A 25635-nucleotide genomic window follows, 5' to 3' on the forward strand; every position below is an offset into this window, starting at 1 on the left:
GCAGAGCTGGACGGGAGCTGCATGGCATGTTGAGGCAAGATGTATGAAGACACATCTGTATCCAAGCAGAGGCAGAGGTCACAGTGTTAGCAGCCATGTGAGTGCTGTGTGGGTGGGTTCATTGTGCAAGTGTTCGGCATATGTGAAAGAGGCATTATGTGTGTCATGTGTATAAATGCATTAATAATGTGCGACATATGTGTAAGGGGCATTGGACCTCATTCCGACCTGATTGCTAGCAGGCTACTTTTAGCACTGCTGCGATCAAGTAGTATCCGCCAACAGGGGAGGGGGAATCGCTGTGCAGGGCTGCGCTCGCTTGTGCAGAGAGCTGCACAAACAAAAGTTTGTGCAGTTTCTGCACAGCTCACGACTTACTCACCCGCTGCGATCATCCAGGACGGAGCTGACGTCCGGATCCCTCCCTGGAAACGGCTGGGCACGCCTGCCTTCGGACGATCGCTTTCTTCGTTGGTCCTGTCACTCCCTGGTGATGGCCGTCGCCAGGGAGCGATGCGCCTGCGCATTGTGTGGTCTAATGTGAATAAAGAGCAATATGGTGTGGCGTAATTTGAACTGGGGGCATTATTGTGTGGCCATGCCCCTTCCCAAAAGAACACGCCTTTTTGGGCTGCACGCTGAATGTGCGCACTGTTCCTATTTAAAATATAGAAGGTAGGAGCATCAAAATGAGGACTGCTATGACTGAGGGGTGATGGTGATGGGAAAGGGGTGCAGGGTCAGAGGCGGAACTAGCAGCGGTGCTAGGGAGCATCAGCCACAATCTTGCCTAGGGCATCATTTTGATTAGGGCCGGCTCTGGGCTCTGCAACCTGAGGGCACAGTTCTTTTATCATGGAAGGTGGAAGAAGGTATGAGAATGGGATTTACCCATAGCCCAACCTGGATGTCTGACACCAGTGAATAGTATTGGTTTGGATATTTTATTAGGGGGCTTTGAGGTTAGGGGTTAGTTACTCTCCGTGACAATGTGGGCTTTGCTGCAGCTGCCTAACACAGTTATGTACTCTGGTGACTGGCAAGAGAGGAAGGAAGCGTCAGTCCTACACCTCTCTATTATTACCCTGCTTCATCTCACTTTCCTATAATAAATGAGATATACTAGATGCCCTAGTGTACCCTAAAGGCCCATATAGACGGGCCGATGCGAGAGAGATGTGTGCTGAGCGAACCGCTCAGCACACATCTCTCCCGGCGCTCAGCACAGCGTGATCTGTGCTGAGCGTGCGGGGGGAGATGGGGGGGGGGGTGAAGTGAGCGACCCGCTAGATTGGCCTGCACGGCAGGCCAATCTAGCACCAGCGATAGCGATGCGCGGGGCTGCGCATCGCTATTGCTGTTAGGACTACACACGGAGCGATCTTGCTGAAAATCTAAGCAATCTAGTCAGATTGCTTAGATTATCGCTCCGTGTGTACCCCCCTTAACGTTGCTGGAAGCTTGGACTGCTCACATGTATCACAGATTAGCCAGAGAGATACAGAATACCCTTCCTACTCCCCACACAGGTTATCTAGACAGTGCCAGTGTCTATACTTTATACTTGCTGAAGTGTAATCTGGTGACTGGTGTTCCGTGTCTCTGAACTATTATACAGCAATGTCTATGGGAATTATGCTCACTGCTGTGGATGATTCCTGCTGCTGTGTCTGTGTGTGGCTACAGTGCATGAGAGTGTTTCCAGACCTCAGCAATCCTCCACCAATAATCTGCCTATTGCTCCTTGTACACTCCCTCAACTCTGTGTGGGTGTGGTCAGTGTCATGTGGGTGTGGCCAGCATCATGTGGGTGTGGTCAGTGTCATGTGGGTGTGGTCAGTTCTGTGTGGGTGTGTACACCCCACACTATCAGCCACACTGTCTCACAAAATACATAAAAAAAGAAAAATTGCAGAATTTTGTGAGAAATACAATTGTAAGACTTATGATTTATGGCCGACCGTGTGTACAGCTAGGTGGCTTGTTTTCATCATACGGTCATGATGATGGGCCTACTTTTATGTGGAGGCCTGGAGCTGGAGCTCCATTCGCCCCTTTGTTTGTCTGGCCCTGGGCACTGTCCTTGCTTTTGTTGGCTATTAGGGATCTTGCTGTCAAACATCAGCAGATATGGGGGTAAATTTACTAAGATGGGAGTTCTATTTAAGATGGGATGTTGCCCATAGCAACCAATCATATACTACTTTTCATTTATCTAGCAGCTTCTAGAAGATAATACCTAGAATCTGATTGGTTGCTATGGCCAACATCCCATCTCAAACAGAACTCACATCTTAGTAAATTTACCCCCTGGTGTCCAGTCTGATGAGTGGCAGCTGATGGTGATTGACAGTTGGCTGGGAAGAGGCCCGTTCTGTCTGTAGGTGCTGGTGGAGAGGGGTACAGTAAGAAGGATGGACAGCTATAGTGACTGACATCTGGCTGTGTAGAGGGCCCAGACTGTGGGGGAGATGTACTAAGCCTTGGAGAGTGATAAAGTGGAGAGAGATAAAGTGCCAGCCAATCAGCTTTTAAATGACATGTTACCGGCTGTGTTCGAAAAATGACAGTTAGGAGCTGACTGGTTGGTTGTGTCTCTCCACCTTATCACTCTGCAAGGCTTAGTACATCTGTCCCTTTCTGCGGTAACCAGCGGCAGGTGTGAGTTGGATTGGCAGGCAATATGGGCTGTCCATTAGGCGAGCAGCAGGCAGAGCTCAGGTATCTGTGGCTGTCACTGCTGCTCCGCTGTCTGGGTAACCAGAGATCCTGTGCTCACAGACACAGCTTCTTTTTCCCCCGGATACTCAGATTCTCCCAGCCAATGTACCCAGTTCTCAGCACCGCTCTCTGGAAACTTCAATGACTGTCACCAAGAAACTTCAAGACTTGTGCACGTCACCCTTGCCATCCGCCCTGCATGCATTAACAGGGCACCAGCATAAGCACGAGGGCCACTGGAAAGTTCTCCATCCCCCAATGTTCAGGTGACCATTAGTGACCACTCAATATTTCCCAGTGGGTCCTTTAGTCCATAGTCACCTTTCCCTACTATATAAATACTTTGAATTAAACTATTATGAAATTAATTACTAAATTGTAATGATTAATAAGAAATTCATATTTTATTTTTTCATATCTATATAAACCTAAACAATTTATTACAAAACAGCTAAAATATTTTGATCTGAAACATAAAAGGATCACAGTTATAACAGACTCTCCTGCCCTGGTGGTGCTGCTGCACAGTGCCTAGAAGCATGATGTCATAGTAACTAAGCTTCATGGGTCCTAGAACTACTCTCAGCTACTCAGAGCCGGCCCTAACCAATATGATGCCCTAGGCAAGATTTTGGCTGGTGCCCCCTAGCACCACCGCTAGTTCTGCAGGAGAAGCCTGGCATGAGTCAGCTGTCAGCTCTGCTAACGTCGGGCACCTTTTGTTTATGAAAATGCATATTATTTGCATTACTATATGGCTAGGATGCACAAGCAGCTTCTGCTGATTAAAATGATATGCAGCATGCCTATGCGACTGCAGCTGTATCTGCATACGAAATGCTACATTACAGTGATTTCCAGGAATACACGCACCGTAGCATTTCGTATGCAGATACAGCCGCAGTCACACACAGAATATAGGCATGCCGCATATCATTTTAATCAGCAGGAGCTGCTGGTGCCCCTAAGCATGCCAAATGCCCTAGGCATTTGCCTAGTTTGCCTATGCCTAAGGCCGGCTCTGCAGCTACTGGCAGGCACTGTGGCGTAGTGACTGCGTCAGTGTCTGGGAAGCCGGCATTGTGGGTTCGAGACCCATCCCGACCACTTCGCCTGGAATGCTACCCGGGAGTGTGATAAGACCTGGCACTCCTACCCGGGAGTGTGGTAAGCATTAGCATGCCTCAGACCGGGAAGAGTGGTAAGTCCTAGCACACCTCTGACAGGGTGGCCCCCGAGTTGAGTCGCAGGGCGTGGATCTCAAATCTGGATCCCAGATACATTTTTTTTTCTGACATAAAAAAAACCCTGGACCTTGGAGGGCAGAGCTTGTACAAAAGGGGCATCAGTTGAATTTTGACAAAGTATTAAAACATGAAATGCCAATAACTAAAAATATTTTTATTGCTCCTGCTCAAGTTATGACCCTTTGTGGAGTGATGAAGTGAATTCACCCACTCACCTATCTACACTAATTAGGAGTATTGCTCTCTTCCAGGTTATATATATTGTTTATCATGGACTTTTGTTTGTTAAATTAATGTTAAATTAGTCCACTTGATAGTCAATTGACTATAAGACCATTCGGGTATAAAGCAATAAATATATTAAATAAAATAAATATGTGAAAAGGAAAATGTAATTTTAAAACCCTAGTGGGGTTCGTACCTGTGATCAAAGGTGAAGTATTACAGCGCATTAACCCACATAACATTTAGCAGCGCCTCATAACATTATGGGGCGCTGCTAAAATCTGGAGACCAATAAAACTATATAAAACCCTATGGTCACACTTCGACTGCCAAAAGGGCAGCAGCTGGCATACTGATTTATACATGGGCTCGGTCCTAGGCATAGGCAATCTAGGCAAATGCCTAGGGTATTTGGAATGCCATGGAGCAAAAGCAGATTCCACTGATTAAAATGAGATCGGCATGCCTATATTCTGTGTGTGACTGTGGCTGTATCTGCAATTACAGTGTATTCCTGGAAATCACTGTAACGTAGCATTATGTATGCAGATACAGCCACAGTGGCACACAGAATATAGGCATACTACATATAATTTTAATCAGTAGAAGCTGCTCGTTCTAGTCACATAGCAATGAAAATTAGATGCATTTTCTGCAAAAAAAAAGGCACCCAACGTTAGCAGAGCTGGACGGGAGCTGCATGGCATATTGAGGCAAGATGTAAGAGGCAGAGGCAGAACTCTGGGAGGCAACGGAGTCATCTGCCGCCGGGCTCCTGCTCTGAAGGGGGGCACCTCTCCTCCCATTCTGTGACACCATTGAATTAAGTTAATTGATAGCTGTCGCTGTCTTTTCAGTGGCCGACTTCCTCACTGGTCCCTGCACACTACAAATCACACCCTGTTTTATTATACTGTAGATACACATTTTACAAGTATCACACCCAGGATTTGAAACCATGACCTATTACACTGGAAGCAGACACCTTACTGATGAAACTGTTTGCTCCTGTATAGGAAATATGAGAATTTTAACTACAGTATATGAAGATACTTCTCTGACAATTACACGTAACTTCATATAGTTAGAATTCTCATGCTTCCACTACAGGAGCAAATAGCTCTATCAGTAAAGTATCTGCTGTTAGTGTAACAGGTCATGGCTTCTAATCCTGGGTATGACTGCTAAGAAATGTGTGATTTAAAATAAAAGACAATTAAATGTATAAATACAGTATATAATTTTTTTTCAGAACAATACACACACACACACACACACACACATATATACATATATTTATCTTAATATAGGAAATAGGAGGGCACCAATATTTATCTTGCCTCCGGGCGACTGTGACGAACTTACGCCACTGGTAAGAGGACACATCTGTATCCAAGCAGAGTAAGAGCTCACAGTGTTAGCGGCCATGTTAGTGCTGTGTTTGGGTAGGTTCGTTGTGCAATAGTGTTTGGCATATGTGAAAGAGGCATTATGTATTGTCATGTGTATAAATGTATTAATAATGTGCGACATATGTGTAAGGGGCACTATGCGTGTCATTATGTGTATAAGGACATTAATAAAGGTTGGCATAATGTGTAAGGCGTATTATGTTTATAAGGACATTAGTAATGTGTGGCATAGGTGCTCTACTGTGTGGCGTAATGTATAGAAAAGGCACTACTGTGTGGTCTAATGTGAATAAAGAGCAATATTGTGTGGCGTAATTTGAGTTGGGGGCACTATTGTGTGGCCATGCCCCTTCCCAAAAGAACAAGACCCTTTTTGGGCTGCGCGCTGAATGTGCGCACTGTTCCTATTTAAAATATATGACTGAGGGGTGATGGGAAAGGGTTGCAGGGTCAGGGGCGGAACTAGCAGCTGTGCTGGGGACACCAGCCAAAATCTTGCCTAGGGCATCATATATATATTTAATGTAATAATAATAATTGTGATGCATTTCCAGCAAGCTTATGCAGACACATCCAGTGTGCATTTTAGGGGTTATGGGACTGAAATATTGCAGTTTAATGAACTGTGAGGATTTTTTTAGAACGCATGTTCCATTAAATCATTATTTAATCGTATTTTTTCATTGGGGATAGTTACTTTCTCATTTGTATGATTTTTATGATTATTCTGGACTCAATGGATCTTTGAGCATCTCACCTTCCCCCGGATAGACTTACATTGGCAGTGCTTTCCTGTCCCTAAGCTCCTCAATATGCATTGTATGAAATCAATGGAAAAGCAGTAGATGGGGGTTTGGAGCGCCATTCCCTGAGGACGTCCCACTGGTAATATCAATATCAGAAACCAAGTATCTTCCAAGTTACATATCAATATACAATTAGCTGGTCTCATTACAAATGGCATTGGTTGTGCTGCTGTGAAGCTGAAAGCCGAGCCTTTCCTTCCTTCCTTCCTAGTATTTGGGATCGTTATAGGTGGCTGGCAGAAAGCCTTTTCTTAACCTTTGGGTATTTATATATCTTCATTTGCTCAGTATTGACACAAATTACAATAAGCAACAAAAGGCCACTGTAACCTTGCCTGTCCCTGTACACAACTTGGGAGTGACGCATAGTGTGGTTACACAAATGAGTGAATCTTCACAGGCAAAAATTACTCAATGTTCTTACAAGCAGCTCAGTTAAAAAAACAATAATCATAAAAAAAAGAAAGAAGACTATGCAAACCAAAAAAGAAGGAAAACTATGCAAGCCGTATGTTACTTGAAAAGTATTTTGGATGTATTGGTCCTAACATTAAAAATAAAAATAAAGGGCTCTATACCGCGGCTGCGGGACCCGACAAAACGCCACGCTCCTGCTCTCCCCCACCAACGCCTACCTATTCCCGCTTCTGCTACAGGTGATGTACGGCCCCGCAGCGGCTCTGACCGGGATCATCTTTGGGGGCGCTCAGCCCTGTACCCGGTGAGGTGTGGATGGTCCGGCCCGGCGGGACATGCGACCCGAGGTGACAGGCTCCAGGGATCTTTGCAAACACGCTCCACCGGACTGCTGAGCCTTGCTTTCCCTGCCTCTCCCTCCTGGACCCACAGAGCTGAGCACGCACGGTACACCAGGGGGCCCTGACTGAGGTTAACTAGCCCCCACACACGCTGGCACACCATCCCTCTCCCCAGCATTTGCTCTAAACCTGACCACGGGAGGTACCTCCTGGCCCTTTCTGTGAGGCCTTTTTTCATTAGGTCCCTTCTCACTCACTCTCCCCCTAAGTGCCACCTATAACCACATACAACTGGGGCTCCCTGTATCCTGTATCTATCTCAAGGCACTGGACTCTTCCTATATTACAACCTACAGTCCGAGGGTGCCACCCCCCCCCCCTACCCAATACCGGGGGAATGTCCTGCTGAGTCCCTATGGGCGCGACCCGGGGGGTCTTCTCATGTTCTATCTCCATGCAGCCTACATGATGGATCACTAATTACTTACGTTATACCTCAGCTGTGACCTATGACCTTCATTATCCTCGGGACTGTCCTACACCATGCCTAAATCTAAATCCAAGTCTAAGAAATCCACAGCGTCGACGGAAATCTCAACCTTTATTTCCAAGATGAAGTCTAGTGCGGCCAAACCTCCAGTTGCCCCCCCCTCTGACCTGGTTTCGGAATCTGAGGAAGACCCGTCAACCCCTGAACCCTCCATGAAAGATTGCTTCTCCTCAATTTTAACAGAAATGAAGTCGCTGAAGCAGGCTTTTCACTCGGAGATCCACAAAGCCATCTCCGGCCTTAAGGTCGAGATATCCGATCTTGGGGCCCGCACTAATGATGTGGAACAGAAAATCGATGAAGTTATCACCTTCCAACAGGAGCTGGAGCACTCGGTACAAGTTATGCAGGAGGATATATACCTACTCCAGGACCAACAAGAGGACGCTGATAACCGCGCGCGACGTAACAACTTGCGTATTAAATATATTCCAGAGTCAGTAGAATCAGCCCAACTAGAGGCCTTCCTCCTCAGGTTCTTTCAACACCTCCTACCGGACACTCCGTGTGAGCAGTTCCTCTTGGACAGAGCCCATCGCTCACTGCGTCAAAAGCCCTCGACCTCGTCGCCCCCAAGAGACGTAGTTTTGCGCTGTCACTATTTCAAAACTAAAGAGAAAATTTTGTCGGCTGCCCGGAATAAAGACGTATGTCTATTCGAATCACATAAGCTACTGGTGTTTCAGGACTTATCCCCTACTACTCTCAAAAGGCGCTTCGATTTGAGGGAGTACACCCAAATCCTCAGGAATAATCAAATCCGCTACAGATGGGGCTTTCCCTTTGCCTTAATTGTACAACTGGATGGGAAGAGATTGTTGGCACGATCCAAGGAAGAGGCCCACAGGCTCCTGTTGAGACTGAACTTACCCCCCCCGGAGGCCAACAAATCTTCCTCTCCACGGGATGCTCCAGATCTCCGACATTCTCCAAGCTCACCCCTCCCTCAGCGAGCACCTAGACGTCTTTGGTCGACAGTTCCGGAGAAAACCTCTACAAGCCATGACCCGCCGTGAAAATCTCTGCACAGATGTGCTGCTGGGTCATTATACGTCGAATGTTACTGTTTTATAAACTAGTTTAGAGGTTTAAGAATTTTTTCTCGAGCTGAGATTATTTACTTATTTACTTATGTAATTTCAATGATGGTCCATTGTGACGGGCTGTTGCAACGACCCCCTTGGTCGCCCCCCCTATGTTTAACTGGTGGGCGTCCCGGTGGCCGGTGCCGCGCCCTCCACCGAGCCTCCATAGTCAGTTTTGAGCATAAGGGAGTTCTCTTCTCCCTTACATTCCCCATACGGGTGCTCAAACATACGGACCCGTACGCAACGTACAATGGGTCGAAGGCTCGGTCAATTCTATTTGTTCATGTTACAGTCTCTTAAATGTTTTTTTGTGACTCTTTTGATTTTTCTTCTCTTTCTTCTTTTTCTCCTCCTCTCCTTTCTTCCCCCACTTCCCGCTAATCCCCTCCTCCTCGCTCCCCTTGTTCCACTGGGAGACTACTTATGGTTCTTTAAGATTACTCATACTATACTTACACTTGTAACACTATGTCTGTTAACGTAATATCCTACAATGTGAAGGGCCTCAATAGCCCTCAAAAGAGGTCTAAGTTATTCCTTTTTCTGAAGCAGGTGAGGGGAGATCTGGTATTCCTTCAGGAGACGCATTTCAAAGGGACTACCCACCCTGAACTACGCTCTAGACGCCACCCCGTTGCCATACACGCCTGTGATCGCACTCAAAAGAAAAGAGGGGTCGCCATTCTGATTCCCGCTCATTTACATTTGGAATCAGATCGAATCATTAAGGATAAGCGCGGTAGGTTTCTCATTATAGTGGGTAAACTTAATAATGTTCCTATCACCATGGTTAATGTCTACGCTCCCAATATTAACCAGGCCTCGTTCTTTGCTTCCTTAGACTCCAAAATCGCCCAATGTAGGAAAGGTGACCTCTTAATAGCAGGAGATTTTAACACCACACTACACCATAGTCTGGATCGCTCCCATCCCCCCCCACGATCCCAGTCCCACCTCAACACCCGCAACTCTAGAGCCCTCCAATCGCTGCTCAAAAATCACCTTCTATTTGACTCCTGGAGGGTTGTCGATCCCCTAATTAAGGATTACACATTCTATTCCCCAGTCCATAATCTATATACTAGAATTGATATGATTATGGTCGGGAGAGATCTAACATCTAGAATTCAGAACTGCGGTATTTATCCAATCACGTGGTCTGATCACGCCCCGATTTCTCTAACTTTGACTGGGCTAGCTCGCACTCCTTCCCCCCCCTCCTGGTCGCTTAACGATGCCCTCCTCCAACAACCTGAAGTGTTACAGCAAACTAACCAGGTATTAACTGATTACTTCAATGAGAACCAAACCCCCGGCATATCCGATATGACCCTGTGGGAGGCACACAAGGCGGTCCTCCGGGGCCACTTCATCCAGACTGCGGCCAGGATCACCAAGCAGCGTTCCCAAAAGATCTTGGAGTTATCTACTCGGCTCCACCAATTGGAGGAAGTGCATAAGTCCTCTCTAGACCCTGCTGATTTAGAGAAGGTACTTAAAACCAGAGGCGATCTTAATTTACTGTTGTCTCATAAGACTGAAATGTGCCTCAGACGTCTTAATCAGATTTACTACGAAAAAGGGGATAAGGCGGATAAACTTTTAGCCAGAAAATTGAGGGCTCAGATCTCCTCCAAAAATATCTTATCCATTCGCACCAAACAAGGGGCTCTGACCCATGATCCTGACCGCATTCTGGGTGAATTCGAGGAATTTTACAAATTGCTGTACAACTCGGAAACTACCTCCCCTGCATCACCGAGACTTGAAAAGGGAATTGACGCCCTCCTAGACAAATGTAACCTACCGTCACTGAGCGGCCCGACAGTGTCCCAATTAGGCTCAGAGATTACTATCGAAGAAATAGAGAACGCACTTAAAACTCAGAAACCGGGTAAGGCCCCTGGACCTGATGGGATGTCAATTACTTATTATAAGAAATTTAAGGGGACGATCCTGCCCCACCTTTGCCGGCTCTTCAATGGTTTCCTAAGTGGTAACCCTCTATCACCCCGTACCTTAGAGGCACGAATAGTCTTAATCCACAAACCTGGGAAAGATCCCAACTCCTGCGCCAGCTACCGCCCCATTTCCTTATTAAACAACGATATTAAGTTATTCGCCAAAATTATAGCCTTAAGATTAAACCCAGTCCTCCCGCGCTTAATACATGCTGATCAGGTGGGCTTCATCCCAGGCCGTCAAGCCAGAGACAATACACGGAGAACTATTAATCTGGTCCATCTTATTAACAAAACTAAATTACCCTCCATTCTTCTCTCGCTAGACGCAGAGAAGGCTTTCGACAAAATACTATGGCCTTTCATGTTTGCCACTCTGCGTAGATTCGGTCTGGGGGGAAGCTTACTACAGGGCATCCAAGCACTTTACTCCAATCCCTCCGCTAGAGTTCGGGTCAACGGCAAGGATTCTCAAATCTTTCACATTAGCAACGGTACACGCCAGGGGTGCCCCTTGTCACCACTAATTTTTGCCATGACGATCGAACCTTTGGCGTGTATGATTAGGGCCAACCCTGATATCAAAGGCATCCATGTTGGTGAGGAGGAATTCAAATTATCGTTATTTGCAGATGATGTCCTCTTGACTATCTCCTCTCCCAATATATCCATCCCTAACCTATTTAAAACCCTCTCATTATACTCTCATTACTCTGGATATCGTATTAATTACTCCAAATCGGAAGCCCTTCCACTGCATCTTGATGAGAATACCAGATCTCTCCTAGCTGTTAACTATAATTTCTCTTGGCGCTCCAAGAAAATCAAGTACCTTGGCGTGTACATCACAAACTCCTACGACTCCCTATACTCTGAAAACTTCCCTGCCCTCTTCAAATGTATAGAGTCTGACCTTAGAGCTTGGGACAAACAGATAATAGCCTGGTTTGGACGGATAGTTTCAATTAAAATGAACATTCTCCCGAGGATCCTATATCTGATCCAAACAATACCCGTGGGCATCCCCGCGGAGACCTTATGTCGAATGCAGAAACTATTTGTGAAATTTATATGGTCTGGTAAGCCCCCTAGAATCAAGACCTCCACCCTGATACGTGACCCGCTGGCGGGAGGTAGGGGATTGCCGGATATTCGTAAATATTACCATGCAACCCACCTGAGTCAGGCTCTGGCATGGTTCTCCCCCGCCCCCCACCTGCCTTGGATCCGAATCGAGCTTCTGGCGGCCGGGGTCTCCTCTTTGGTCTCCCTCCTCTCACCGACCAAGCTACTACGGTCATTACAAACTTGTGCCCCTTCGACAAAACTCACCTGCGCCTTGTGGGTTTTCTGCATTCGACATTATGGCCTGTCCACTTTCCCATCTCCTATCACGTCCATCTGGGATAACAGGGACTTCCCCCCAGGTTCCACTTTGCAATCTCATTCGTGGCTTCATCTGAACCCACGCCCGGGTCTTGTATTTGATTTTATAGACGGGTCCTCATGGCGTTCCCTACAATCTTTATGTGACAAATACGATATCTCCCAACCCGTATTTTATGAATATTTACAGCTCCGCTCCTTTTTAAGCTCCCTGCCCAAAGCCCAGGTTATTCGCCAACTCACTCCCTTGGAGCGGCTATGCATTTACTCTCCTATGCGGCAGGGTATTATCTCTATACTCTACGGATTATTACGTTCCCTGAAGGCAACAAACATTCTCCCCCATGAACGTAAGTGGGAGCAGGACCTAGGCCCTCCTCCTGATGAAGACTCATGGGAAACCATTAGACAAAAAGTTGCCCAATCATCAATTTCCTCTCTTGTGAAGGAAAATTCTTATAAAGTGTACACTAGATGGTATCGGGTCCCAGCAACAATGCATAAGATCTTTCCCGGGTCCTCCCCACTGTGCTGGCGTGGATGTGGCCAAACTGGAGACTTTATACACATCTGGTGGACATGCCCCAAAATGCACACGTTCTGGTCTCAGGTGGAGGCTCTCTTAGGCTCTATCTTTGGCTCACGGATAACCCTAGGTCCCTGGTCAGCCTTGCTAGGCCTACCTTTATCCAACCTAGATAACCAGACGAATAGCTTGGTTCTCCAAATCTTACATGCAGCTCGCTGTGTGGTAGCCAAAAATTGGAAAAACACCAACGCTCCCCATAGGAGCATGCTAATAGCAAAAATTTGGCATATCTCCATGATGGAGAAAATCACAGCCTCCTTACATGACAGATCGGACAAATATAGGAGGATATGGGAACCATGGTTCACCTATACTACGCCCCCCGCTACCGGGTTTTGATGGATTAGGTCACATTAGGAGGCAGCTCTCGACACCATACAGGTCCCAATATACATAAGAGATGAAACACAGACCCCGGTTGCTCAGATGGTGTGATTTGTAGCTGGGAAGTGTTATTCTCCCATCTCATGTACTCACCTAGTTCGTTTCTCTGACGAACCACCACTCTCCCTTCCCCCCCCCCCTCTCTTTCCCCTCTCTCCCCCACTATTTTTCTCTCTCTTCTTCTTAGAACCTTTCTTATTATTTTCTTTTTACTTGTCTGTTGTTTAAACATAAAAAACTGTGATGGTCGAGACATGCATATACTTAGTATTGTCATAATACTCCCTTGTTTCTGTTATATTTGGCTATTCCCTAGGGGATAACTTGTATGTGATTAAGCATTTACTTGGAGCTGTCTTTTCATCTCCTGTCTGTTCTGTACTTGCATGCTCGACTTTTCTTCAATAAAAAATATTAATTAAAAAAAAAAAAATAAATAAATATGATTAAACAGCACAAAAAATGTGACCCGATCCCGACCATTGCAGGAGCATTTCAAGCTGTCTATCGGCTTACAGTCCTGCATAAACACCTATACAGTCATTACCTCCTCATCTGATACCTGGTGAGCTGATGATTGCATACAGTAGGTACAGTATAGTAGGTATGTACCCGGCTTTGCATACATTTTGGTATTTGGAGTGGTTCTGTGAAAAGCAAAGGAAGTCAGTCAATCTGATCAGGAGCGCCGATAGCTCTGCTGGGCCCAGGTAATGGGAAGGGGCGTGGTCAAAGGTGGAGGTGGGGTCAGGACCCCTTCTTACAAAATAAGAACAAATACGCCGGCTGAGGGGAGGGGCTATATTAAATTTGGTGCGTAGCGGGGGACAGGAGCGATTGCCTCCAAACCACACTTCGGAGAGAGTCTGACTGCTGCTCCGTAGCTCAGCACATAGCATGTGCAGTGCTGGGGGAGAGAGCAGCAGTCAGTCATCTCCCCTTACCTGCCCGCTGTCTGCAACAGTGAAGGGAGAGGGGGCAGCGGAACCCATGTCCGCTTTCGGTCTCTCCACCAGGCCCAGTTAAACAGTACCCACCCCACACCCCCACCCTCCTCTCAGCGCCTCTGAATATGACAAGTAAGCATACTTGCCTTATCTTCAGGAGACTCTTACATTTCGGTGACCCCTGAAAGAATAGACTAGCCTCTTGGATGCTGTTCACTTCCCCATTAAAGTGGGTGATCCTGAGGTTTAATTATGCATTGCGGCATTCCATAGTGAGGGCACGGCTATAATCACATGATTGTGCCACGCCCCCAGCACCTTCTACTTGTACCTCTCCACCCAGATTTCCCAGAGAGAACTTATTAAAAGTAGGGAAATATGCCAGTAAGCTGTCCTAACAATGAGCAATATAATGGTTTATAAAACCTTACATCTTAATAAAGGTAAATGAACCATTGTACGGGATCCTGCACATCCTTCTATTTAGAGCACCAGAATTTAACAGATTCAAGGGGTTAATTAGCCACAGTCAGGGGCCATTCGCCTCAAAATAGATCAAACCTTTATAACAGGGCCTAAGGGAGCAGGCTGGCAGACTAAAACTGACCTTCATTAACTTTGATGGGACACATTAGTGTTTGACCTTTTCCACATGGTAAGCAGGATTTCGTTCACAAGCTGATTTTAAAGCCTGGGCCAGAGATTGATCTTTTTGGTTCTTTAAAACTGTGACTTTTATTATTTTATCTTTTCAAAGCAATAATAAAAAAATAATAACTGTGCAGGGACCCCCTAGTGTCTGAATGTCAGGATGATTTAAAGAGCATCTTTCATAATGGTTTGTTGGACAAAGGTTTTGACGGACAGTGGAGAAAGAAGGCAAAGCCAGGTGTAAAGAACAGGCCGTCAGATATAATCCAATATGTTATAATGCATTTCTTTCATAAATGAGTGCGTTCCATATTGTCTGCACATCTATATAATAAAATCACTTCTGCTATCTTAATTTTATAAATGCCTCAAAGTATCTGCTATGGAGAGAGATAATAGTAATACAATAATATAGGGAAAATCTGCTTACATTTGCTTGACCTTTTTGGTGGTCTAGTTGAGATTCCTTTCTGGGATCCTATTACATACCTCCCAACATGACCCTCTCCATGAGGGACAGAATGCCCTGCTCCTGGACTTCCCTCTTAATCTATGATTGCCTTCACCTGTGCTGAAACACCTTTCTTATTAATTAACCTGTTCAACACAGGTGCCGGCAATCATACATTAAGAGAAAAGTCCAGAAGCGGAGCATTGTGTCCCTCCTGGAGAGGGTAATGTTGGAAGGTATGCTATTATAAGTTATTATTGGGTTAATTCAGATCTGATCGCTGGGCTGCTAACTTTGCTGTCCTGCATTCAGATAGTCGCCGCCCCAGGTGGAGTGTAAAATCGCCGTGCAAGTGTGTGATCCCATATGTACGCCGAGCTGCAAAAATCCACTGTGTGCAGTCTCTGCGCAGCCCAGGACTTACTCCTACAGTGCAATCAGAAGAGGCTAATCGGAGCCGGAGCTGACATCAGACATCTTCCCTGAAAGCGCTTGAGCACGCCTGCGTTTTTCCGTACACTAATAGTAAACAGTCAGTTACCACTCACAAACGGCCTCTTCCTGTCAATCACCTTGCGAACGCCCGTGCGATCGGAATTTTCACACCATCCTGTCGCTGACCAGCGATGCCCACTGTTGTTGTCCGATGCGTGTGCGCAGTGCGTTGCATACACACGCGCAGTTATGACCTGATCGCCCGCTGTGGGAAAACGCACAAAAGTGATCAGGTCTGAATCACACCCTATGTACTATTATTAACAGTAGCTCATGATCTCTTTACATGATAACTCCAGTCATAGCTATTCATTTGGCTATACAGATTACCGCCAACTAATAGCATAACAGTGGCTAGAGGTGATCGGAATTTTCAGCAAAGCTTTGCGTAACTGGTCTCTTCACAGAGGTACAAACTAATAGGCCCTACACACTGGGCGATTTGACTGCAAGATATGAACGATCTTGTTCATTAATGAACGAGATAACGCTCCTATCGTGCAGTGTGGAGGCACCAGCGATGAACGATGCGCGGCCCCGCGCTCGTTCATCGCTAGTGCCCCGTCGCCTGTGCATGCAGGCCAATATGGACGATCTCGTCCATATTTGCCTGCACTTCTATGGAGCCGGGTGACGGGGAAAGTGAAGTTTCTTCACTCCCCCCCCCCCGCCGCCGGGTCGCTCGTCAGCCGAATCCGCCGTCGGGCAGCTCTGCAGCGGATCGCCAAATGTGTAGGGCCCTTAAGTGCTGATGACTTCTGCAGTTTCTCATTGTATATGTATATTCACATTTTGGGACCTTTTCAGCTTATCCTGATGGCTTGGTTGGGGTAGTACTGGGAGCCAAATTTCTGTCAGCGAAACATTCGAAATTCAACAGCCAAATGCAGAATAAATGTAATATTGCATTGAAAAGTTTAGAAAATTTCACTCACTTCAGTATCCAAGATGTAAGACCGGACCAGCGTGTAGTATTCATCAGGTGCCTCATTGTCATGGCTCAGTCGTGCTGGAGAATACTGTGTACAGGTGGTGGCAATATAAGAGATATGGTAGACAGATCTGTATTGTTCTGCTAGTCCAAGTTTTTTTTAATTAATGTAATCTGGCGTTCTCTTTAAAGGGCTGAATTGCACGTGTGGGAATGTTTAATTGGAATTCTGTGCATTTATTTTAGATATTATTCTTTGGGCAGCACAAACAAAAAGTTACGGTTTGTTACGTTAGCTGTGCATGTATTCATCATCTTCTGATAAGGCTCTCATGGGTAATTATTCTCTCTCTCTCTGTTTTCTCAGCGACGGCTCGGAGATGCAGCTAAGAAAGCCATCGGCAAACTTACAACAAGGACGGTCAGAAAAGGAGATAAGGTAACAGCTGTCTCAGGCACTTCTGGTTCAGTCCACCTGAGTGAGCAGACTGTGAGAGTGATTGCTGTAAGACTAGGCCTTATTGGGACACTGAAATGCATAATGTTTCCGAATTTGTTGGTAGAAAACATGGGCCTAATTCAGACCTGATCGCAGCAGCAACATTTTTCTCTAATGGGCAAAACCATGTGCAGTGCAGGGGGAGCAGATATAACATGTACAGAGAGTTAGATTTGGGTGGGGTGTGTTGAAACTGAAGTCTAAACTGCAGTGTAAAAATAAAGCAGCCAATATTTACCCTGCACAGAAACAATATAACCCACCCAAATCTAACTCTCTTTACACATGTTATACCCCCCCTGCAGTGCACATGGTTTTGCCTATTAGAGATAGAGGGGCAGATGTATTAAGTCTGAAGAAGGCATACGGAAGTGACAAACCAGTGATATGTGCAAGGTGATAAACACACCAGCCAATCAGCTTCTAACTGTTAATTTACATATTGGACCTGATTGGCTGGTGCGTTTATCACCTTGCACATTTACTGGTTTATCACTTCCTTATGCCTTCTTCAGGTTGATACATCTGCCCCAGAGTTTGCTGCTGCAATCAGGTCTGAATTAGGCCCCATGTTTGCTGCTTCTTCTAGAGTACATAGAGAGTAAGGTGGTTGAGGCATCGTTTCATCATACATTTCCTCTAGGGGGAGATTTATCAAACCTTGGAGATATGTAAAGTACTAACTAATCAGCTACATTCGTTTTGCAGGATGTGTTTGAAAAATTACAGTGAGGAGCTGATTTATCAGTACTTTATCTCCCCCATTCTTACTTAATTTTTGCATCCAGAATATGTTGTAACCATTAGCTTTATTCTTGTAGTTTCTTTGGTTGGTAGAGTTGGCTACAGAGCGATGGGAGCTGCTAGCATACTGTAGTGTGTATGTCTACTGCCCCAAGTCTCTGGGAGCACAGCACAGCCACCATAGATTTGGAGTCTGATTTAAATAGTGGTTTCTTCTATACTCCACTGGTCATTATCCATCTCTCTGTATTACATAGTGGTGACAAGGATTCTGTTTTCTATTGTGGTCACTAGCATGCTCTCTGCTTTGTGTGGCTGTTACAGGAATGCTCTTTGTTCTGTGTGGTGGTCACTTGGATGGTCTGTGTTTTGTGTGGTGGTCACTGGGATGCTTTTTGTTTTGTGTGGTGGTCACTGGGATGCTCTCTGTTTTGTGTGGTGGTCACTGGGATGCTCTCTGTTTTGTGTGGTGGTCACTGGGATGCTTTGTTTTGTGTGGCGGTCACTGGGATGCTCTTTGTTTTGTGTAGTGGTCACTAGAATGCTCTCTGTTTTGTGTGGTGGTCACTAGGATGCTCTCTGTTTTGTGTGGTGGTCACTGGGATGCTCTTTGTTTTGTGTAGTGGTCACTGGAATGCTCCCTGTTTTGTGTGGTGGTCACTAGGATGCTCTCTGTTTTGTGTGGCGGTTACAGGGATGCTATTTGTTTCGTGTGGTGGTCACAGGGATGCTCTTTGTTTCGTGTGGTGATCACTGGGATGCTCTCTGTTTTGTGTGGTGGTCACTGGGATGTTCTGTGTTTTGTGTGGCGGTTACAGGGATGTTCTTTGTTTCGTGTGGTGGTCACTGGGATGCTCTCTGTTTTGTGTGGTGGTCACTGGATGCTCTTTGTTTTGTGTGGTGGTCACTGGAATGCTCTCTGTATTGTGTGGTGGTCACTGGAATGCTCTCTGTGTTGTGTGGTGGTCACTAGGATGCAATGTTTATTTTGTGGTGGTCACTAGTATGCTCTCTGTTTTATGTGGTGGTTACTAGGATGCTCTTCTGTTTTGTGTGGTGGATATTAGAAAGCTGTCCTGTATTATATATTGGTTCACAAAACACCATAAGGCTTATCCTCAATTATTTATATTTTTCTCTCACTACCACTGATTATTTGTTTCAGTGTTTTGCGTGTATGAGTGTGTAGAAGGTGTGGGGGGAAGGGAGGTGGGTGGGGGGGGTTGTAAGGGGTATGAATTTAGTGAGACGTCTATTGCCTCCGAAAATCGCGGAATAGTCACCACAATTTGCTCGCTTGCTTTAACAAGTGCAGCCTAGTTACCAAATGTCCCTCATTCCTGGACAGTCCTAGTTTTTTATAGATTTGTGCCAGAAATGTTTAGAACCTCCTTGCTTGACCAATATTAGTGCTCAAAATGTGACGGTAAACTGTTGCTGTGCTTTTCCAATACTCTGCTGTAACAGAGATAATGGGGGTCATTCTGAGTTGATCGCTAGCTGCCGTTGTTCGCAGTGCAGCGATCAGGCTAAAAAACTGCATTTCTGTGCATGCATATGCCCCGCAATGCGCACGCGCGACGTACGGGTACAAAGCCCGTTGTGGTTGTGCACAGATTCTAGCACTGACGGCCGCAAGAAGATTGACAGAAAGGGGGCGTTTCCGGGTGTCAACTGACCGTTTTCAGGGAGGGTTTGTAAAAAACGCAGGCGTGGCTGGGCATTCGCTGGGCGGGTGTATGACGTCAAATCCAGACATGAATAGGCTGAAGTGATCGCAAGCGCTGAGTAGGTTCAGAGATACTCAGAAACTGCACAAACTGTTTTTGCAGAGCTCGGCTGCACATGCGTTCACACTTCTGCTAAGCTAAAATACACTCCTCATTGGGCGGCAGCATAGCGTTTGCATGGCTGCTAAAACTAGCCAGCGAGCGATCAACTCGGAATGACCCCCATTGCACCCAAAAATAAATTGCTAATCATTTGGGAGTCATATGTACCATGGTCAGTGGGTACACTTCCTGCATTGCTGTTTCATAGATTCTGCTGGCTCCAAGATTTTGATGGAATCCTGCTTCTGAGTCCCACATTAGTTTGTCTACATTATGAATGCACAGGACATTGAGGCCAGCATAAAAAAAGAATCCCAATGGGAATTTCATATAGCCTGAGCACTGTGACCAAGCCCACACAGTTGTGACCTGTATACTGATAGACACAGGAGCAGCTACTGTATTCACATTGGGAATGCAGCAGATTTGCTGATTAGTGGGTATAAAGTACCAACCATCCAGCTCCTGTCATTTTTCAAACACAGCCTGTAACATGGCAGTTAGGGAATTTCACGGGTTTCTGCCTGACGCTGGTAGTGAGCAGGGTCGGGAAACAGGGACTTCATCCTGGGTCATTTCCTTTCACACATACCAAAAACCCGGGTCAATGTGCGTTCACTTGCAAAAATCTGTGTTTTAGTGGTATGTGTGAAAGGGGTATAAGGGGTTTATTTAGTAATCCTTGGAGAGAGATAAATGGACAGAAATAAAGTACCAGCCAGCCAGTGTTTGAAAAATGACAGGAGCTGGTTGGTTGGTTGGTTGATTGGTTGGTTGGTAGCGTATCTCTTGCCAAGGCTTAGTAAATAGGCTCAGTGCCTTATGATTTACCTAATTTCTGTTGCCGGCCCTGCCTAGGTCACCAGTAACTGGTGAATTGATGAGCTGCTCATGAACTTTGGTTTATGCACAAAATGGCTGCCGCCAGAAGTAGGTAGCATGTATACGTTTAAAACTGAAAAATGATTACCATCTCAACACTGCATAACGCTTACAGAAATGATGCACATTTATGGGGTAATGTCCGGTAATACTGAAGTGAACCCTCTTGCACTGAAATCTTTGCATCATGTATTTGAGCAATCTGTTTTGATAGATAATATTCAAGTGAAATATGACCCAGGCTGTGCCGACCAATCTACCAAGCACATTTACTGAGGTGTCTAGCAATAGATACCAGGCAGCAGGATACAGTGTCACCTGTGTACATGGAAAATTTATGTACAAACCCACTGACAAGGCCGTAGAAACCTGTACACGATTAACCCCTGATTTACTCTCCCTAACAGCAAGTCTTTAGATTCTGTATAAAATGCGTTTTGTGACACACAGTGCCTCATGCCTCAGTGATATCACTAGTTACAATTGAATTGTTAAGCGGCAATTGCATAAATGTTTCAGCTCACAAAATGGTTCCTATGTCTTATCAGATCTTGTATTTACCCTTTACTGATTTGTTGACGTGGTATATTAGGCCCCATTTAACGATACAATACCCTTTTAGCAGTCTCTTAAAGGAGTTATGTCCTCCTTTCAGCTTAGCTTACCAGTGTTTGACGCCGGTACCGCTTGCGCCATTTATAGATGTCGAGAGCGATACTGTCCCAGACCCAGCAGCAGCCTGTACAGCTTCAGCGAAACCTTCCAGGCATTGTTGAGTCCCCATCTGGGGAAAGTGTCATGCGCATTGGCAGATTGGCCATGGCACATGCGCATGACACAGCCGCTTGCGCAACAGAGCAGAGGATGCCGCTGAGGAGGGAGATGTCACTGGACCTCGCCGGAGATGTACTGTAAATAATGTTAAATACCATCAGCATCACTGCCATACAATATGCCGCTGTTAGGAAGTCTTGTTATTAAATAGGGCCCATTATAAATATGAAAAAAAAAAAAAAAGTTCTGTCACTTATACCCCTTTTCCACTAGCTCAAAAAACACGGGTAAATGCACGGGGGCGCGCATTTACCCGTGTTTTTTGCAAGTGGAAAAGGGTAAACCCGGATCAAGTGACCCGTGAATCCTACCCGACTATTTACCTGGGTAGGACACGGGAATGATCCGGGTAGGGTTGTAGTGTAAACGGGAGCCGTGTCGATGCGACACGGCTCCCATTTACACTGTATGGAAGGGCGGCGCTGGGAGATCATGTGATCTCCCTGCGCCGCCCCTGCCGCGTCACTAGAAGCGTCACCAACCCGGCATATGCCGGGTTGTGACTGCTGATGGGAAAGGGGCCGAGCACGGGTCGCAGCAGGGGGCAGCTCCCGTGTCAGGCTCCCGGCTGCGACCCGTGCTCGTAAGTGGAAAAGGGGTATTAGGGGTCTAGTCATGAAGCAGTGAATTGTGTAGAAGTGAACCAGTGGGGAAGTTGCCCATGGCAACCAATCAGCAGTGAAGTAACATTTATAATTTGCATACTATACAATTGTACGGAGCAGCTGATTGGTTGCCATGGGCAACTTCTCCACAGGTTCACTTCTCCACTCCTTTCACTGCTTTATGAATAGCCCCCAGACTGTATAAGATGTATGTAGTTACAGAGTTAAACTTGAAAGAGGAATGTGAGGGAATTTATCATCTGTATGTACTATCTTTTGCAGTAGCCATAAAGAATGGGGAATGTTACATGCAGGTCTGGGTTTTCGTTACCAGCATGTGATGTCTGCACATTTCCTCTGACTTGAGGCTGCACTTGTGTTCTACAGATGGCTTGTACGCTGTTGTTTTTTTGTCAGTATGTCGATTAAAGCAACAATCCCAAGAAAAAGTTATATATGTGGTTTAATATCAGTGTGGCAGGTTATAAGAAGAAGAATCTTGATATTTACCATTTTTCTCCCTCATTTTTTTTTTACCATGGAAATCAGTCGTATGGCACAATATGTAGTGAGCAGAGAGGCTTGGGCACACCAATTCTGAGCTCTCTCTTCTATGACCTCCGCCCCGCCCCCTTCCACTAGTTATCACATGCCATGCAGAGAGCTGTGTGAGCCAGTGTCTTCTGTGTAGCGGACTGACTGTATGGGGGTAATTCAGACCGGAATCTGTTTGGATGGTCGACCATGTTATGGTCGAGCACTATTGGTCGACATTGGCATGGTCGACATGGACACATGGTTGACACATGGAAATGGTCGACACATGAAAAGGTCGACATGAGTTTAAAAAAAACACATTTCTTTTGTGGAACTTTTCCATACTTTACGATACACGTGGACAACGGTAATCTGCCCGAAGCATGGCGAGCGAACGCGGTGCACTATTTGGGGTTCCCCGTCACTTTACACAAAACACACCCAAAAAAGTAAAAAAACTCATGTTGACCTGTCCATGTGTCGACATTTTGTGTGTCGACCTTTTGTCCATGTCGACCATGTCAATGTCGGCCAATAGTGGTCGACCTAATGACTGTCGACCATAACATGGTCGACCATTCATACCGGAACCATTCACACCTGATCACTGCTGTGTGTTTTTGCAAAGCGGGCGATCAGGCAGAAACTGCGCATGCGTATGCACCGCAATGCGCAGGTGCGTCGCACGAGTACAAAGCAGATCACCATTCAGCGATGGGTTTCTGCGACGGATCCGTTCACACGGGCGATCGCAAGGAAGAAGGCGTTTGTGGGTGTCAACTGACCGTTTTCAGGGAGTGTTTGGAAAAACGCAGGCGTGTCCATGTGTTTGCAGGGTGGGTGTCTGACGTCAATTCCGGTCCCGGACAGGCTGATGTGATCTCAGCGGCTGAGTAAGTCCTGGGCTGCGCAGAGACTGCACAAAATCTGTTTGTACAGCTCTGCTACACATGCGATCGTACACTTGCACAGCCTGTAGGTGGCGACTATCCGATCGCAGGGCTGCAAAAATCGCTGCCCAGCAATCAGGTCTGAATTACCCCCAGTGTCTTTGTAGTAGGATAGCTAAAAAAAAAAGACTATTGCATGCATGCTTATAAATGTAGTTTCTCTATCGTCCTAGTGGATGCTGGGGTTCCTGAAAGGACCATGGGGAATAGCGGCTCCGCAGGAGACAGGGCACAAAAGTAAAGCTTTCCGATCAGGTGGTGTGCACTGGCTCCTCCCCCTATGACCCTCCTCCAAGCCAGTTAGATTTTTGTGCCCGGCCGAGAAGGGTGCAATCTAGGTGGCTCTCCTAAAGAGCTGCTTAGAAAAGTTTAGCTTAGGTTTTTTATTTTACAGTGAGTCCTGCTGGCAACAGGATCACTGCAACGAGGGACTTAGGGGAGAAGAAGTGAACTCACCTGCGTGCAGGATGTATTGGCTTCTTGGCTACTGGACATCAGCTCCAGAGGGACGATCACAGGTACAGCCTGGATGGTCACCGGAGCCTTGCCGCCGGCCCCCTTGCAGATGCTGAAGTAAGAAGAGGTCCAGAATCGGCGGCAGAAGACTCCTCAGTCTTCTAAAGGTAGCGCACAGCACTGCAGCTGTGCGCCATTTTCCTCTCAGCACACTTCACACGGCAGTCACTGAGGGTGCAGGGCGCTGGGAGGGGGGCGCCCTGGGAGGCAAATGAATACCTATTTTGGCTAAAAATACCTCACATATAGCCTCCGGAGGCTATATGGAGATATTTAACCCCTGCCAGAATCCGTTAAGAGCGGGAGACGAGGCCGCCGAAAAAGGGGCGGGGCCTATCTCCTCAGCACACAGCGCCATTTTCCCTCACAGAAAGGCTGGAGGGAAGGCTCCCAGGCTCTCCCCTGCACTGCACTACAGAAACAGGGTTAAAACAGAGAGGGGGGGCACTAATTTGGCGTTAGAAATATATAAAAAAGATGCTATAAGGGAAAACACTTATATAAGGTTGTCCCTATATAATTATAGCGTTTTTGGTGTGTGCTGGTAAACTCTCCCTCTGTCTCTCCAAAGGGCTAGTGGGTCCTGTCCTCTATCAGAGCATTCCCTGTGTGTGTGCTGTGTGTCGGTACGTGTGTGTCGACATGTATGAGGACGATGTTGGTGAGGAGGCGGAGCAATTGCCTGTAATGGTGATGTCACTCTCTAGGGAGTCGACACCGGAATGGATGGCTTATTTAGGGAATTACGTGATAATGTCAACACGCTGCAAGGTCGGTTGACGACATGAGACGGCCGACAAACAATTAGTACCGGTCTAGACGTCTCAAAAACACCGTCAGGGGTTTTAAAACGCCCGTTTACTTTAGTCGGTCGACACAGACACAGACAGGGACACTGAATCCAGTGTCGACGGTGAATAAACAAACGTATTCCTTATTAGGGCCACACGTTAAAGGCAATGAAGGAGGTGTTACATATTTCTGATACTACAAGTACCACAAAAGAGGGTATTATGTGGGATGTGAAAAAACTACCGTAGTTTTTCCTGAATCAGATCAATTAAATAAAGTGTGTGATGATGCGTGGGTTCCCCCCGATAGAAAATTATGGGCGGTATACCCTTTCCCGCCAGAAGTTAGGGCGCGTTGGGAAACACCCCTTAGGGTGGATAAGGCGCTCACACGCTTATCAAAACAAGTGGCGGTACCGTCTATAGATAGGGCCGTCCTCAAGGACCAGCTGACAGGAGGCTGGAAAATATCATAAAAAGTATATACACACATACTGGTGTTATACTGCGACCAGCGATCGCCTCAGCCTGGATGTGCAGAGCTGGGGTGGCTTGGTGGGATTCCCTGACTAAAAATATTGATACCCTTGACAGGGACAGTATTTTATTGACTATAGAGCATTTAAAGGATGCATTTCTATATATGCGAGATGCACAGAGGGATATTTGCACTCTGGCATCAAGAGTAAATGCGATGTCCATATCTGCCAGAAGATGTTATGGACACGACAGTGGTCAGGTGATGCAGATTCCAAACGGCACAAAGGTGTATTGCCGTATAAAGGAAGAGGAGTTATTTGGGGTCGGTCCATCGGACCTGGTGGCCACGGCAACTGCTGGAAA

At 46.3% G+C, this 25635-nt stretch overlaps 1 protein-coding gene across 3 annotated transcripts in view; it reads left to right on the plus strand.

The window, feature by feature from the left end:
* The window catches only part of RNF130 (ring finger protein 130), a 532281-nt gene that overhangs the window by 364870 nt on the left and 141776 nt on the right, over positions 1-25635 (plus strand). For all 3 annotated transcript variants that reach the window (XM_063928530.1, XM_063928529.1, XM_063928531.1), the window contains exon 4: positions 16970-17041. In XM_063928530.1, coding sequence (XP_063784600.1) covers positions 16970-17041 — 72 coding nt within the window. The remainder of the gene's footprint in view (positions 1-16969; positions 17042-25635) is intronic.

This window comes from Pseudophryne corroboree, chromosome 6, assembly GCF_028390025.1.
Source record: "Pseudophryne corroboree isolate aPseCor3 chromosome 6, aPseCor3.hap2, whole genome shotgun sequence".
Lineage (NCBI taxonomy): Eukaryota > Metazoa > Chordata > Amphibia > Anura > Myobatrachidae > Pseudophryne > Pseudophryne corroboree.